General features: G+C 45.1%; 1 protein-coding gene across 1 annotated transcript in view; it reads right to left on the reverse strand.

The window, feature by feature from the left end:
- Positions 1–14,288, reverse strand: part of MYLK2 (myosin light chain kinase 2) — a 47,065-nt gene that overhangs the window by 11,771 nt on the left and 21,006 nt on the right. The window contains 5 exon segments of the mRNA XM_087928792.1: positions 796–869; positions 2,678–2,819; positions 4,332–4,441; positions 5,178–5,271; positions 6,652–6,757. Coding sequence (XP_087784918.1) covers positions 796–869; positions 2,678–2,819; positions 4,332–4,441; positions 5,178–5,271; positions 6,652–6,757 — 526 coding nt within the window.

Here is a 14,288-nt window from a genome sequence, read left to right on the forward strand (position 1 = left end):
ATAAAAAAAATCAATATTTACATACATGGTATGTTGTGAGTTAATTCTGGGAGTTTGCTTGCTATCAAATTTTAGGAGTTTGCTTGCAAGCAAATTTTATGCGATAGACTCAGGCAGCTGATTGCACATAGATAGATCTCTGAGTGAATCTACGATTCTGTGAGCAACTCAATCTGCCTGCCTGCTTCGCCTACTTTGGGGTAAACGTTGCTTTATTTTTTAATAAAAATTCAATATTTACATACATGGTATGTTGTGAGTTAATTCTGGGAGTTTGCTTGCAAGCAAATTTTATGTGATAGACTCAGGCAGCTGATTTCAGAGAGATAGATCTCTAAGTGAATCTACGATTCTGTGAGCAACTCAATCTGCCTGCCTGCTTCGCCTGCTTTGGGGTAAACGTTGCTTTATTTTTTAATAAAAATTCAATATTTACATACATGGTATGTTGTGAGTTAATTCTGGGAGTTTGCTTGCAAGCAAATTTTATGTGATAGACTCAGGCAGCTGATTTCAGAGAGATAGATCTCTAAGTGAATCTACGATTCTGTGAGCAACTCAATCTGCCTGCCTGCTTCGCCTGCTTTGGGGTAAACGTTGCTCTTTTTTTAAAGTAAAAAATCAAATATTTACATAAATAGTTACATACAAGCCACACCCACCCAGTCACATGACCACCAAACCACACCCACAAATTAGGCCACGCCCACAGAATCAGTTGTTAAAAAATTTGAATCCCACCCCTGGGAGGACACCCGGGGTCAGAGGAGGCTGCAGCCACCCCGATTCCTACATTACCTCCGGGCAAATCCAAAGTCAATGATCTTCACCATGTGACCAGTGGGCGTCACACACAGGATGTTCTCAGGCTGCAAAGAAAGGAGAAAAGGGATGTTTTCACAAGACAGTGAATTGACAGGTGTTTTGGGGGGGAGGGTTCAAGAGAGGAGAGGAAGCTGTTGACCACAGACCATTGCTTCTCTAAATGGCAATAATAACAGCAACAAACAGACAGGCACCTGCCATGCAACAACTCAGACTTGACAGCTATCAATAAGAAACAGAAAAAAAATCTGGATGGTGGACACGGCGGGACCTGGAGACAGCAGAAGGGAAGAGGAAGAATTGGGGAAGATTACAAAATACAGAGACCCCAAAATAGAAACAGAGCGACGGGGGCAAAAGGAATAGGATAGAAGATAAGATAAGATAAGAATTTATTTGTCATTACACTCGCAAGCGGGTGCCACGAAATGAGGTGCTCTTCCACAAGTAAAACTGGACAACACCATTGAAAGAAAAATAAAACTAAACACAACAGACCATACAATAATCTCTATACAGTTTAAAAATGTAAATACCCCATTACTCTCAGCCATTAAATTCCACAAAAATCTTATGACCCTGCATTCAAACTCAAAACTGCACTTGGATAAAAACTGTTCTTAAATCTAGTCGTCCTTGTTCTTAATACCCCGAATCTCCTTCTCGATGGTAATAGTTCAAAGAGCGGATGTCCCGGATGAGAGGAGTCATTCAATATATTAAATATCTTCCTCTTACATCTATTCCTATACAGAATAGGATACAGAATAGGATAAGATAGGATAGGGTAGGGCAGGGCAGGACAGGACAGGACAGAGATGGAAGGGACCTTAGAGGTCTTCTAGTCCAGCCCCCTGCTCAAGCAGGAGACTCTATACCCGTGATGGGGAACCTATGGCACGCGTGTCACAGGTGGCACACAAAGCTATTTGTTCCGGCACGCAAGCCCCAGGCCAACTTACCTCACTGCACATGCGTGCACCTCCCAGCTGATTTTTCAGGTCGTTTGAGGCCTTTTTCGGCCTCACAGAGGCTCGAGGGAAGCCTCTGCAGCCTCCGGAAGCCGAAAAATGGGCCTTCCGGAAATACCGGAAGTGATGAAATGGGCCTGTTTTTCAGCCTCCAGAGGCTGCAGAGGCTTCCCTTGAGCCCCCAAGAGGGCGAAAACAGCGTCCCTGGGCTCCAGAGGCACTCTGGAGGCTGAAAACGGACATTTCTGGTATTTCCGAAAGGCCCCTTTTTTTGGCCTCCTGAGGCTGATTCTCTTGAGCTTCCGGGAGGCCAAAAAAAAGGCCTCAAACAGGCCAAAAATCAGCTGGGAGGTGCACCCCTCTGCAGTACAGGTAAGGGAGCAGGGGACGTTGCACGCACATGCGCAGGGGGACATTGTGGTGCATCGCATTGTGGGTGTCGGCACGCGTGCACTATCGGCACACCCCAACAAACAGGTTTGCCATCACTGCCCTATCCTCGGGTGGGCTTACTACCGGTTCACCCCGGTTTGGGAGACCCGGTTGTTAATTTTATGGCTGGTTTCAGTAAAACAGCAAATCCCACCGCCGGCTGGACCCCGCGCCTCCCACGAGTCCCCACACGGCCCGTTTTGGATCCCAGATAAGTACAGAGCCCACATGGAGGCTCGGGGAGAGTGAACAACAGGCCTCCCCGAGGCTCCAGAAGGCCTAAAATAGGCCTGTTTCCAGCCTCCGGAACTTGGGGAGGCCATTTTTACCCTCCTGGAGGCTCAAGGAAAGCGAAAGAAGGTTCGGGCTTCTGTAGCATCCTGCCCCCAACACACACACACACACCCTTGTGGGGCTCAGTCCCCTTCCTCCCCCGCAGGCCTGCCTACCTTAAGGTCCAGGTGCAGCACTCTCATCTGATGCATGAAAAGGATTCCTTCGCAGATTTGACGCACAAACACCATGCAATCCACCTCGGTCAGTTGGTAATCCTCGTCGATGATCCGTTCGAACAGCTCGCCCCCTTCCACACTGGTGGGGGGGAGGAAACCAAGGTTGCATCAGGATGGCCCAATAAGAGGGAACCCCCCCCCCCACAACTCCCCAGGAGCATCAGGACAATACAGCAAGAATAGTAGCACTTAGACTTCTGGAGACCTCGCTAAGCAGTTTACGGGGGTCAGTGTGTTGCCCCCAACAATCTGTTTTATTGAGCTCCGAAGGATGAAAAGAGAGTCAACCTTGAGCCGGTCAGGATCGAACTGCTGGCAGTTGTCAGAATTAGCCTGCCATTTTGCATTTCAGCTACTGCATCACAATGGTTGGGAAGGAAGGAGAGAGGGAGGGAAGGAGGAAGGAAGAAAAGTGAGGGGGGATGAAGGAAGGAAATTTGATCCTAGGGAGAAAAGGAAGGAAGGAAGGAAGGAAGGAGGGAGGGAAGGAAGGAAGGAAGGAAGGAAGGAAGGAAGGAAGGAAGGAAGGAAGGAAGGAAGGAAGGAAGGAAGGAAGGATGGACGAAGTGAGGGATGGATGAAGGAAAGAAGTTTAATCTTAGGGAGAGAAGGAAGAAGGGAGGGAAGGAAGGAAGGAAGGAAGGAAGGAAGGAAGGAAGGAAGGAAGGAAGGAAGGAAGAAGGGAGAGAAGGAAGGAAGGAAGGAAGGAAGGACAAAGTGAGGGACGGATGAAGGAAAGAAGTTTGATCTTAGGGAGAGAAGGAAGGAAGGAAGGAAGGAAGGAAGGAAGAAGGGAGGAAGAAAGGAAGGAAGGAAGGAAGGAAGGAAGGAAGAAGAAGAGAGAAGGAAGGAAGGAAGGAAGGAAGGAAGGAAGGAAGGAAGGAAGGAAGGAAGGAAGGAAGAAGTGAGGGACGGATGAAGGAAAGAAGTTTAATCTTAGGGAGAGAAGGAAGGAAGGAAGGAAGGAAGGAAGGAAGGAAGGAAGGAAGGAAGGAAGGAAGGAAGGAAGAAGTGAGGGACAGATGAAGGAAAGAAGTTTGATCTTAGGGAGAGAAGGAAGGAGGGAAGGAAGGAAGGAAGGAAGGAAGGAAGGAGGAAGGAAGGAAGGAAAGAAGGAATACCAATAGTACTTAGACTTATATACTGCTTCACAGTCCTTGACTTACAACATTCATTTTGGAGCCATTAAAAGCTACAACAGCACTGAAAAAATTGTCTTATGGCCACTTTTCTCACTTATGACCATGGCAGCATCCCCATGATGGTCACAAGATCAAAATTCGGATGCTTGACAACTGGCTCCTATTTACGATGGTCACAGGGCCCCGGGGGCGTGTCACGAGATCCCCTCTGGAGACCTTTTGACAAGCAAAGTCTATGGGGAAGTCCGATTCGCTTAATGGCCATGTTACTCACTTAACAGCCATGATAAGAAATGGGGTAAAATGGGGCACAGATTCTTTAAATACTGTCTTGCTTAGCAACGTCCACGTTGGGCTCCCTTGTGGGTCATAAGTCAGGGGGGGCCCACCTCTACGTACAAGATGGGGGCTCTGCCTCCGAGCCCAGTGCCGCCCCCTCCCCCACTCACAATTCCATAAAGAGCATGATCTCTCGGGGTGTCTCGATGGCGTCGTAGAGTTGGATCAAGTTTCGGTGGTTGAGCTGGTTCATCACGTCGATTTCCAGTTCGGCCGTTTCCTGCCAGAGAAAAGCGGCTGTTACAATCTGACTCTGAGGAAGAGGAGGAGTACCCGACAGAGAGTGGGAGCCACAGACAGGGAGCGGAAGGTGGTGGAAAAAACTGGGAAGGGCAGAGTCCGGCTGGATATTCAGAGGAAGACCCAGGCCTACCCGCCTCTCCATCCTAGGGCACGCAGGGAGGAGCGGATAAGGGAGAAATGTGAGTGGTGTGGTTTACGGGGGAGGAAGGGGCCCTGATCCCCTTCATGGGCTGCAGCTGTGAGGACTGTTTAAAAGGACAAACCGCGCATGGCCCAGTGCTGGAAGCAAAGCATGAAATAATTCTAGTCTTTCAGTTCTGATCTGAGTTCTGGCATCCTCACCAGTGTCTGTATTTCGATATCTGTGGACGTCTTCGAGCCCTTATCCTGCCTTGTCTCATTAATTGCTTCAGTGGGGTTTGTGTTGTTTTTCTATTTATAATTTATATGTATTTTGAGTTTGAACGGGATTTCTTCCTTTTCGCAACTGTTTGTGAGGGAGTTTTTTTTTTCTCTCCAGTCAATGATCATTGGAGCTTTGAAGCCTCGTGGAAGGAATTAAAGGGGCTTCACCTGTTTTTGTGACTCCGTTGCTTGCGCATCCCACCCTGGGTCATCATAGCGGCCTTACGGGGACCGAAGAAAGGGGGGGCTAGCAATACCCCCCCCCCACCTGCGCATAACCCCTCCTGGGCCTCCCCCAAAGGGCCTACCTTGTCTTTGGGCCCCTGCTTCTTGATGATCTTCACGGCCAGCTTGAGGTCCGTGTCCTTCACTGTGCATGTCCGGACTTCCCCAAACTTTCCCCTGGAGAGGGAGACGAGGAGAAGGAAAGCCTGGAGCCGAATCTCTGCTAATATTCACGTTTTTAGATTTGTTTTTTAATGGTAATGTTAAGACACGTAGAATCACTTCGGAGACAGAGAGAGAGAGAGAAACAGACAGACAGAGAGAGAGAGAAGGAGGAGGAGGAGGGAGGGAGAGAGAGAGAGAGAGAGAGAAAGAGGAGGAGGAGGGAGAGAGGGAGGAAAAGAAGGGAGGAAAGAAGAGGAAGAGAAAGATGGAAGGAAGAAAAGGAAGAGAAGAAGGGAGGAGAGGGAGGAGAGGGAGGGAGGGAAAGAAAGAAAGAAGGAAAGAAAGAAAGAAAGAAAGAAAGAAAGAAAGAAAGAAAGAAAGAAAGAAAGAAAGAGAAGGAGGGAGGGAGGGAGGAAAAGAAGGGAGGAAAGAAGAGGGAGAGAGGAAGAGAAAGATGGAAGGAAGAAAAGAAGGAAGAGAAGAAGGGAGGAGAGGGAGGGAGGGAAAGAAAGAAGAAAGAAAGAAAGAAAGAAAGAAAGAAAGAAAGAAAGAAAGAAAGAAAGAAAGAAAGAAAGAAAAGGAAGGAGGGAGGGAGGGAGGGAGACAGAGAGAAGGAAGAGAAGGAGGGAGGGAGGGAGGAAAAGAAGGGAGGAAAGAAGAGGGAGAGAGGAAGAGAAAGATGGAAGGAAGAAAAGAAGGAAGAGAAGAAGGGAGGAGAGGGAGGGAGGGAAAGAAAGAAGAAAGAAAGAAAGAAAGAAAGAAAGAAAGAAAGAAAGAAAGAAAGAAAGAAAGAAAGAAAGAAAGAGAAGGAAGGAGGGAGGGAGGGAGGGAGACAGAGAGAAGGAAGAGAAGGAGGGAGAGAGGGAGGAAAGAAGGGAGGAAAGAAGAGGGAGAGAGGAAGAGAAAGATGGAAGGAAGAAAAGAAGGAAGAGAAGAAGGGAGGAGAGGGAGGGAGGGAGGGAGGAAAGAAAGAAAGAAAGAAAGAAAGAAAGAAAGAAGGAGAAGGAGGGAGGGAGACAGAGAGAAGGAAGAGAAGGAGGGAGAGAGGGAGGAAAAGAAGGGAGGAAAGAAGAGGGAAAGAGGAAGAGAAAGATGGAAGGAAGAAAAGAAGGAAGAGAAGAAGGGAGGAGCGGGAGGGAGGGAAAGAAAGAAAGAAAAGAGGGAGGGAGGGAGGTAAAGAGTAGAAGAGTGCGGTTGGAAGGGACCATGGAGGTCTTCTAGCCCAACCCCCTGCTCACGCAGGAGACAATATACCAGGGATGTCCAACTTTGGGACTTTAAGACTTGTGGACTCCCAGAATTCCCCAGCCAGCGCAAGCCCTTCCACCGGTGAATTCTTCTCAGACAATCCCACCCGCTGGTCCCAAAGAGGCCTCCTCCTTCCTGCCTTACCCCCCCAGGATTTCCTTCGTGTTCAGTTTGTAAGTATCTTTGAAGTCTCCAGTCCTCAGTGTGACGATGCGATGGGCGAAGGGTGCAGGAGGCGGGGGAGTGTCATCTGGAAGAGAGAGAGAGAGAGAGAGAGGCGATATTGGGAAGAGGGACCGGTTTCTAGGCGCATCCATGCTCAGAGAGTGACACCTATGGGCCACAGAGGGGAATCTCTGCCTGACTTGCCAGCACCCACAGTTGATTGGGTTGGGCTGACGGTTATATGTGACATGGGTGCAGATGGATCATAGAATCGTAGGGTTGGAAGGAACCTTGGAGGTCTTCTAGTCCAACCCCCTGCTCAGGCAGGAGACTGTGTAGAATTCCAGACAAATTGTTGTCCAAGCTCTTCTTTGCACCCATCTATCTATCTTTCCCCTTCCTTCCTTCTTCTCCCTCCCTCCCTCCCTCCCTCCCTCCTCTCTTCCTTCCTTCCTTCCTTCCTTCCTTCCTTCCTTCCTTCCTTCCTTCCTTCATCTTCTCCCTCCCTCCCTCCCTCTCTCCCTTCCTTCCTTCCTTCCTTCCTTCCTTCTTCCTTCCTTCCTTCTTCTCCCTCCCTCCCTCCTCTCTCTCTCTCCCTTCCTTCCTTCCTCTCCCTCCCTCCCTCCCTTCCTTCCTTCCTTCCTTCCTTCCTTCCTTCCTTCCTTCCTTCTTCTTCTCCTCCCTCCCTCCCTCTCTCTCCCTTCCTTCCTTCCTTCCTTCCTTCCTTCCTTCCTTCCTTCCTTCTTCCTTCCTTCCTTCTTCTCCCTCCCTCCCTCCCTCCCTCTCTCTCTCTCCCTCCCTCCCTTCCTTCCTTCCTTTCTTCTTCCTTCCTTCCTTCTTCTCCTTCCCTCCCTCCCTCTTTCTCTCTCTCTCTCCCTTCCTTCCTTCCTTCCTTCCTTCCTTCCCATGCGGTCCAGTTCCAAACAGGCCACCATCCAAGAGTGGGTCAAGCCTCAGCAGTTGGGCATCCCTGGCCTAACCCTGTGAACTCATTTGCATCTGTACAGGTAGTCCCCAATTAGCAACCATTCCATGTTATGGCAAAAATGCCCCAAAAGGTACCTACAACTCAAATTTCAACTTATTTTTCCAGAATCCAGAAAACTACTATAAAATTTAGCCACGGGACCCCAGTTCTGCTAATTTTGCATGACCCCTCAAATTTTTTGAGATTGGCGTAGAATTATTCACAATGATAGATAGATGGATGGATGGATATAGATAAATCAGAAAGATTAGATAGATAGATGGATGGATGGATGGATAGATAGATAGATAGATAGATAGATAGATAGATAGATAGATAGATAGATAGATAGATAGATAGATAGATAGATAGATATAATAGATAGAAAGATATAAATGAGAGAGAGATAATAGATGACAGGGAGAGGATGGATAGAAGATAGATGATAGATAGATAGATGATAGATAGATAGATAGATGATAGATAGATAGATATGTAGGGATAGATAGATAGACAGACAGACATATAGACAGACAGACAGATAGATAGATAGATAGATGTAATAGATAGATAGAAAGATATAAATGAGAGAGAGATAATAGATGAGAGAGAGAGGATGGATAGAAGATAGATGATAGATAGATAGATAGATAGATAGATAGATAGATAGATAGATAGATAGATAGATAGATAGATAGATAGATAGATGATAGATAGAGATAGATAAATACATAGGTAGGTAGGTAGAGATAAAGAGAGAGAGAGAATAGATGAGAGAGAGATGGATAGAAGATAGATAGGTAGAGAGAGAGAGAGAGAGAGAGACATAATAGATAGATCAATAGATAGATATAGCTAGATCAGAGAGATTAGATAGATAGATAGATAGATAGATAGATAGATAGATAGATAGATGGATGGATGGATGGATGGATGGATGGATGGATGGATGGATGGATGGATAGATAGATAGATGCAGAGATAGATAGATAGATAGATAGATAGATAGATAGATAGATAGATAGAAGAGAATAGATGAGAGAGATAGAGATAGAAGATAGATAGATAGATAGATAGATAGATAGATAGATAGATAGATAGATAGATAGATAGATAGATAGATAGAAGAGAATAGATGAGAGAGATAGAGATAGAAGATAGATAGATAGATAGATAGATAGATAGATAGATAGATAGATAGACAGATAGATAGACAGATGATAGAAAGATAAGTAGGTAGGTGTTTAAAGAGAGAGACAGAGAGATTTATTGATATAACTATAATACATTGTGCATATCTATATAGGGAGACTCCATATTTATATTTCTAGCCAAGACCAAGCTTTAAGAACAAGTGCACACAAAGTGAGAATTGAGAAGACAGCCACAGACCGCAAATATCGTCTCCGCAAAGGAACACGGCAAAGTAGCAACAACAACGGTGCATCGTAATCTGCAAGAAACACCTTTTGTCTTCTAGTGGGAACTGGTGGGACCATAAAATGGGGAAAGTCATAGAAAATGAAGACGCTAAATCTCTTTGAGAATTCAGACAGAAGGCACCCGCCACATAACATCCTGGACTTAACAATTAAGAAAGACCAATTTTTTTAAAAAAAGAGCCTGGATAGCAGACAATGGCCGAATCTGAAGACAGCAGAAGAGAAGAGAAAAATGTTTAAAAACACGTCCACCAAATGTTGGAAAGGTAATCAGACCCCAGGCAGGTATTACCACATAGGATGGATCGGTGCAAAAGCAAAAAAAAATTTAAAAATGGACAAAAATACACACATGGTTAGAAAAAAAAAGTTAAAGCAGCATATAGATCAGCGATGGCCAACCATTTTGTTGTGGTGCCAACACCCATAATGCAGTGTGGCCTGCCCCCCGTGCATGCCCATGCAACATCCCCGCCCCACCCTCTTACCTGCATTGCACCTGTGCGGACCTCCCACCTGATTTTCAGCCTGGGAGGAGCCGTTTTCGGCCTCCCAGAGGCTTGAAGAAAGCCTCTGCAGCCTCGGGTGGCCGAAAAACAGGCCTTCCAGGAATACCGGAAGTGCCCTTTTTTCAGCCTCTGGAGGGCCTCTAGAGCCCAGGGGAGGCCATCTTGATGGAAGCCTCGGGAGCCTCGGAAGGCTGAAAACGGGCCTGTTTTGGCACTTCCGGTATTTCCAGAAGGCCGGTTTTTCAGCCTCCCGAGACCGCAGAGGCTTCCTTCAAGCCTCCGGGAGGCCGAAATTCAGCTGGGAGGCACGCGCAGGTGCAGTGCAGGTAAATTTAGCTGGGGCTCACACAAATGGCTCTGCGTGCCACCTGGCTCACCATCACGGATATAGATTATAAGCCAGAAATATTTTTGTTAGGTATAGTACCAGAAAAGTATGATAAAGGGAATATATAAATATATATATATTTAACCTTGCATGTTTTGATGGCAGTGAGAATTGTATTTGCACAGCACCGGAAAAATGAAGAAACACCTCACGGAAGAAAACACGACATTGCAGAAACGGACAGATTGACATTAAAAAGAAAAGAAGAAAAAAGACACAGAATATTTTCAAGCATGGGATTAGTTTTACGGATGGTTGGACAATAGAGGTAGAAATTAGGAACTTGAAAAGGATTGTTTAAGGATTTTTAGGATTAATTTAAGCATAGATATTGACAAGATGTGTGTATTTAAATTAAGGTAGGAGAATTGGATCTTGCAGACTGTCAAAAAGGATATCTGTCTGTTTTTAATGTATTTTCTTTTCTCTTCCGCTTCTTTGTTTCTTTCTTTCTTTACAGCTCTTTTTCTCTTTCTTTTTCGGTTCGTAAGACCGAGCGTTTTTCTTTCTCTTTTTTTTCTTTTTCTCTCCCTTTTGTATATGTAATGTCGATATGTTTTTAATTGTAAATTCAATAAAATTTATTTTTTTAAAAAAAGAAAAGGATTATTATGTAAGCAAATTGATCCAGACAGTACACTGTTCATAAAGCACTTTATGTACCATGTTTCCCCGAAAATAAGACCCGGTGTTTTCTGTATTCTGCACAGTGGTGGATTTGTACACTGTGCAGATGCAGAGAGATTAAACTCAACAAGATGTCCGTAACAAAGTACTGTACATTTATTAGTTCATCAGGTATCCTCATAACTCACATTTGTGTTGAAGTTCTTCTTTAATGACCAATCCTTTGCATATCTGCCTTGTAGGTAAAAGATGGTTATCTCCCAACCCATCTCGTAGCGATAGAAAGCAGCTGCCATGAGTTAGAGAGTTCAGGCAAAAGTGAGGAAAACTCCCCCAACCCATCGAGGGTCAATTCAGTGACCAATCAGGATTACAGATGTGGCCACGTGACATGAACTACATTTCCCAGGATGCCTTTAACTACATTTACCATGATGCGTTCTCTTAAGGGGACAGCTCCTAAGTAACTATCCAATTCCCATAGACTGGCTGGGAGAGCACATTGTGTTATAATTTTTTTGTCACCAAAAAAAAGCACCAGGTCTTCTTCTTCTTCTCCTCCTCCTCCTCCTCCTCCTCCTTTATCATAATTATTTTGCCACCCCAAAAGGCACCAGGTCTTATTTTCAGGGTACGTTGTCCACTGACTAACCTCACTTGTGCGCATCGCCCCCGGCCTCCTTTTCGCTGTCAGAGACCTTCAGGAACTTCTTCTGCAGCCAGCAAGTCTTTCCTGAAGGCCTCTGCAGCCGATAAGAGAGCTCAGGATCGATCCAGAGCTTTGTTCTCAGCTCCAGAGGCCTCCAGGAAAGCCTTCCCAGCCTTGTCAGCTGCAGAAGAAATGGGCCGGCAATGCAGATGTCAGGGTGCGCGACGCCAGCTACAACTGTCAAAAGGTAAGTAGTAGGGCAGCTCCACCCCCCTATCTCCACCCTAGCTTAATTTTCACCCATCCACTCTGGAGTGTGTGTGTGGGGGGTCTCAATTAGGGCTTATTTTGGGGGTAGGGCTTATATTGGGTGCACATGTAAAAATCAAGCTAGGACTTATTTTCAGGGTAGGTTGTATTTTTGGGGAAACGGTAAAGAGAAAATGTATAAATAAACTGTTTAAAAAAGAAAGAAAGACAAAAAAAAATGATCCGGATAGTGGACAATGGCAGAACCCGAAGACAGCAGAAGAGAAGAGAAAGAACCAGAGAACATTACAAAATGCAAAGACCCGCAAACAGAAATAGAGTGACTGTGGCAAAAGGAAACAGAGGCATCACCCATCGTGAGAAGGGCCTCGGTTGCAATCCCAAAACACCTGGAGAATCCTTTGAACACCATTCAACAGGGACAAATTTGCCATTGGTCAATTGCAAATGGCAGCTCTACTTGGAATAGAATAGAATAGAATTCTTTTATTGGCCAAGTGTGATTGGACACACAAGGGATGCAAAGACATCCCACCTCTGTCTATCCCACGTCCTGGGAAGGACTCAATAGGTGGACAACAATGCCAAATCCAGTCTGAACATCTGGCTGACCGTGTGACCAACAACAACAACAACAATAATAATAACAACCACCATCACCTAGAACGTCATAACCAAGTTGCTAAAACCATTCACTGGAAACTGTGCCTAAAGTTTAGATTTGAGTAGAGTAGCAACTCCTGGGACCATCAGGTTGAGAAGGTTCTGGAGAATGAAAAAGTCAAGATCTTATGAGAGAATTCAGACCGACAGGCACTTGGCCCACAACACACCTGACATAACAGTAGTTGAAGAGAAAAAGGTTTGATTCATTGACATTGCAATACCTGGTGAGGCACGAATTGGAGACACGCAGCAAGATTAAATCACAGGGTATCGGGACTTACAAATTGAAGTTGAGCGACTTTGTAAAAAGAAATCGTGTGTTATCCCAATCGTGATTGGAGCCCTTGGAGCCAGACCTGAAGGGCTGCCTCGCTATTTGGAAATCCTGAATTTATCAGATTTGAAGACCCCGATTCTACAAAAATACCACCCTACTTGGAACAGCTGATAAGCTCCGACATTACCTGAACAGTTCCTAGGTCCTTGGTTAGGACTCGAGCTGTTGAGCTACCAACCAGCCCCAAAGGCTGTGACTCTCACTAAAGATTTGATAATAATAATAATAATAATAATAATAATAATAATAATAATAATAGTTGTTGTTGTTATTTATTATTATTATTATTATTATTATTATTATTATTATTGATTTCTGACTGCCCCCTCTTAACAGTTGAAAACCAAAAACTTCCCTATTGCTGACTCTTATTCAAGGTTTAATTCCAACTTGGCCACCTGCCCTCGATCAAATTCTGGGGTCTCTCTCTCTGCAACAGTGTTGATGGGACTGAATGTGCCTGATTTTGAACAGAAGAACAAAAAAAAAAACACGGGATTTGGAAGGGACTTTTAAGGTCATCTAGTCTACTCCCCTGTTCAAGCCCTATACCATTCCAGACAAGTGGCTGTCCAGTCTCTTCTTAAAAACCTCCGGTTCCAGGTACAGGAATCCTCAACTTATGACCATTTCTTTATAGTGACTATTCAAAGTTACAGTGGCACAAGAAAAAAAGGAGATCTATGGCTTGTCCTCACACTTACAACCATCTCAACATTCCCCGTGATCAGGTGACCAAAATGTAGGCTTTGGGATAAGCCACCATGTATTTACCACGGTTGCAACATCCTGGGCTTACCTGACCCCCTTTTGGGACCTTTCTGGACATTGAAGCCAGTGGGGAAGCCAGATTTGCCCCCTGGTTCACTTAACAACCCCCTGGTTCACTTCACAAGCCCCTGGTTCACAATAAGCCCCTGGTTCACTTAACAAACCCCTGGTTCACCTAACAACCCCCTGATTCACTTAACAAGCCCCTGGTTCACTTCACAAGCCCCTGGTTCACCTAACAAACCCCTGATTCACTTAACAAGCCCCTGGTTCGCTTAACAAACCCCTGATTCACTTAACAAGCCCCTGGTTCACTTAACAAGCCCCTGGTTCACTTAACAAGCCCCTGGTTCACCTAACAAACCCCTGATTCACTTAACAACCGTGGCAAAAAAAGGACATCAAATTGGCAGGACTTCACTGAACAAACCACCTTGCTTTAAGCATCAGAAATTTTGGTCTGAATTGCGCTCTTAAGGCCAGGATGATCTGAGCCTGCCGTCATGAGGACTAGAAACTTTGGAAGGGACACACGGACTCCTTTCCGTCAGTCACACTGAACCAATAGGAAAAAGTTTTGAAAATGCAAAAAAGGACCAAGGTACCTCCTATCATATGTGGTGGTCATGCCCGGAAGCCCCAAAATACTGGACTAAAATATGGAGTTGGATACAAGAAATAGTGGAAGATCGAATAGAGTTTAAACCGGAATTGTTGGCAATAATTAAAGGGAAATGTAGGCAAAAGATTAAACGTATTTTATTATATATATTGACCGCAACAAGGATAGCATTTGTACAACGCTGGAAACAAAATCATAAGCCTTCAGAGGAATTATTAATTGAAATTTTTTTAGATTGGGCTGAAATGGATAAACTGATATTAAAATTAAAAGATTAAAAAGAGACGGAGTATTATGAAATTTGGGACAATTGGTATAAATAGTTGAACAATAGAAATAAGGATAATGTGATGACCCAAAGGGGCGTG

Source organism: Pseudonaja textilis, chromosome 3 (genome assembly GCF_049901715.1).
Source record: "Pseudonaja textilis isolate UNSWEBS1 chromosome 3, rPseTex1.2, whole genome shotgun sequence".
NCBI classification, from domain to species: domain Eukaryota; kingdom Metazoa; phylum Chordata; class Lepidosauria; order Squamata; family Elapidae; genus Pseudonaja; species Pseudonaja textilis.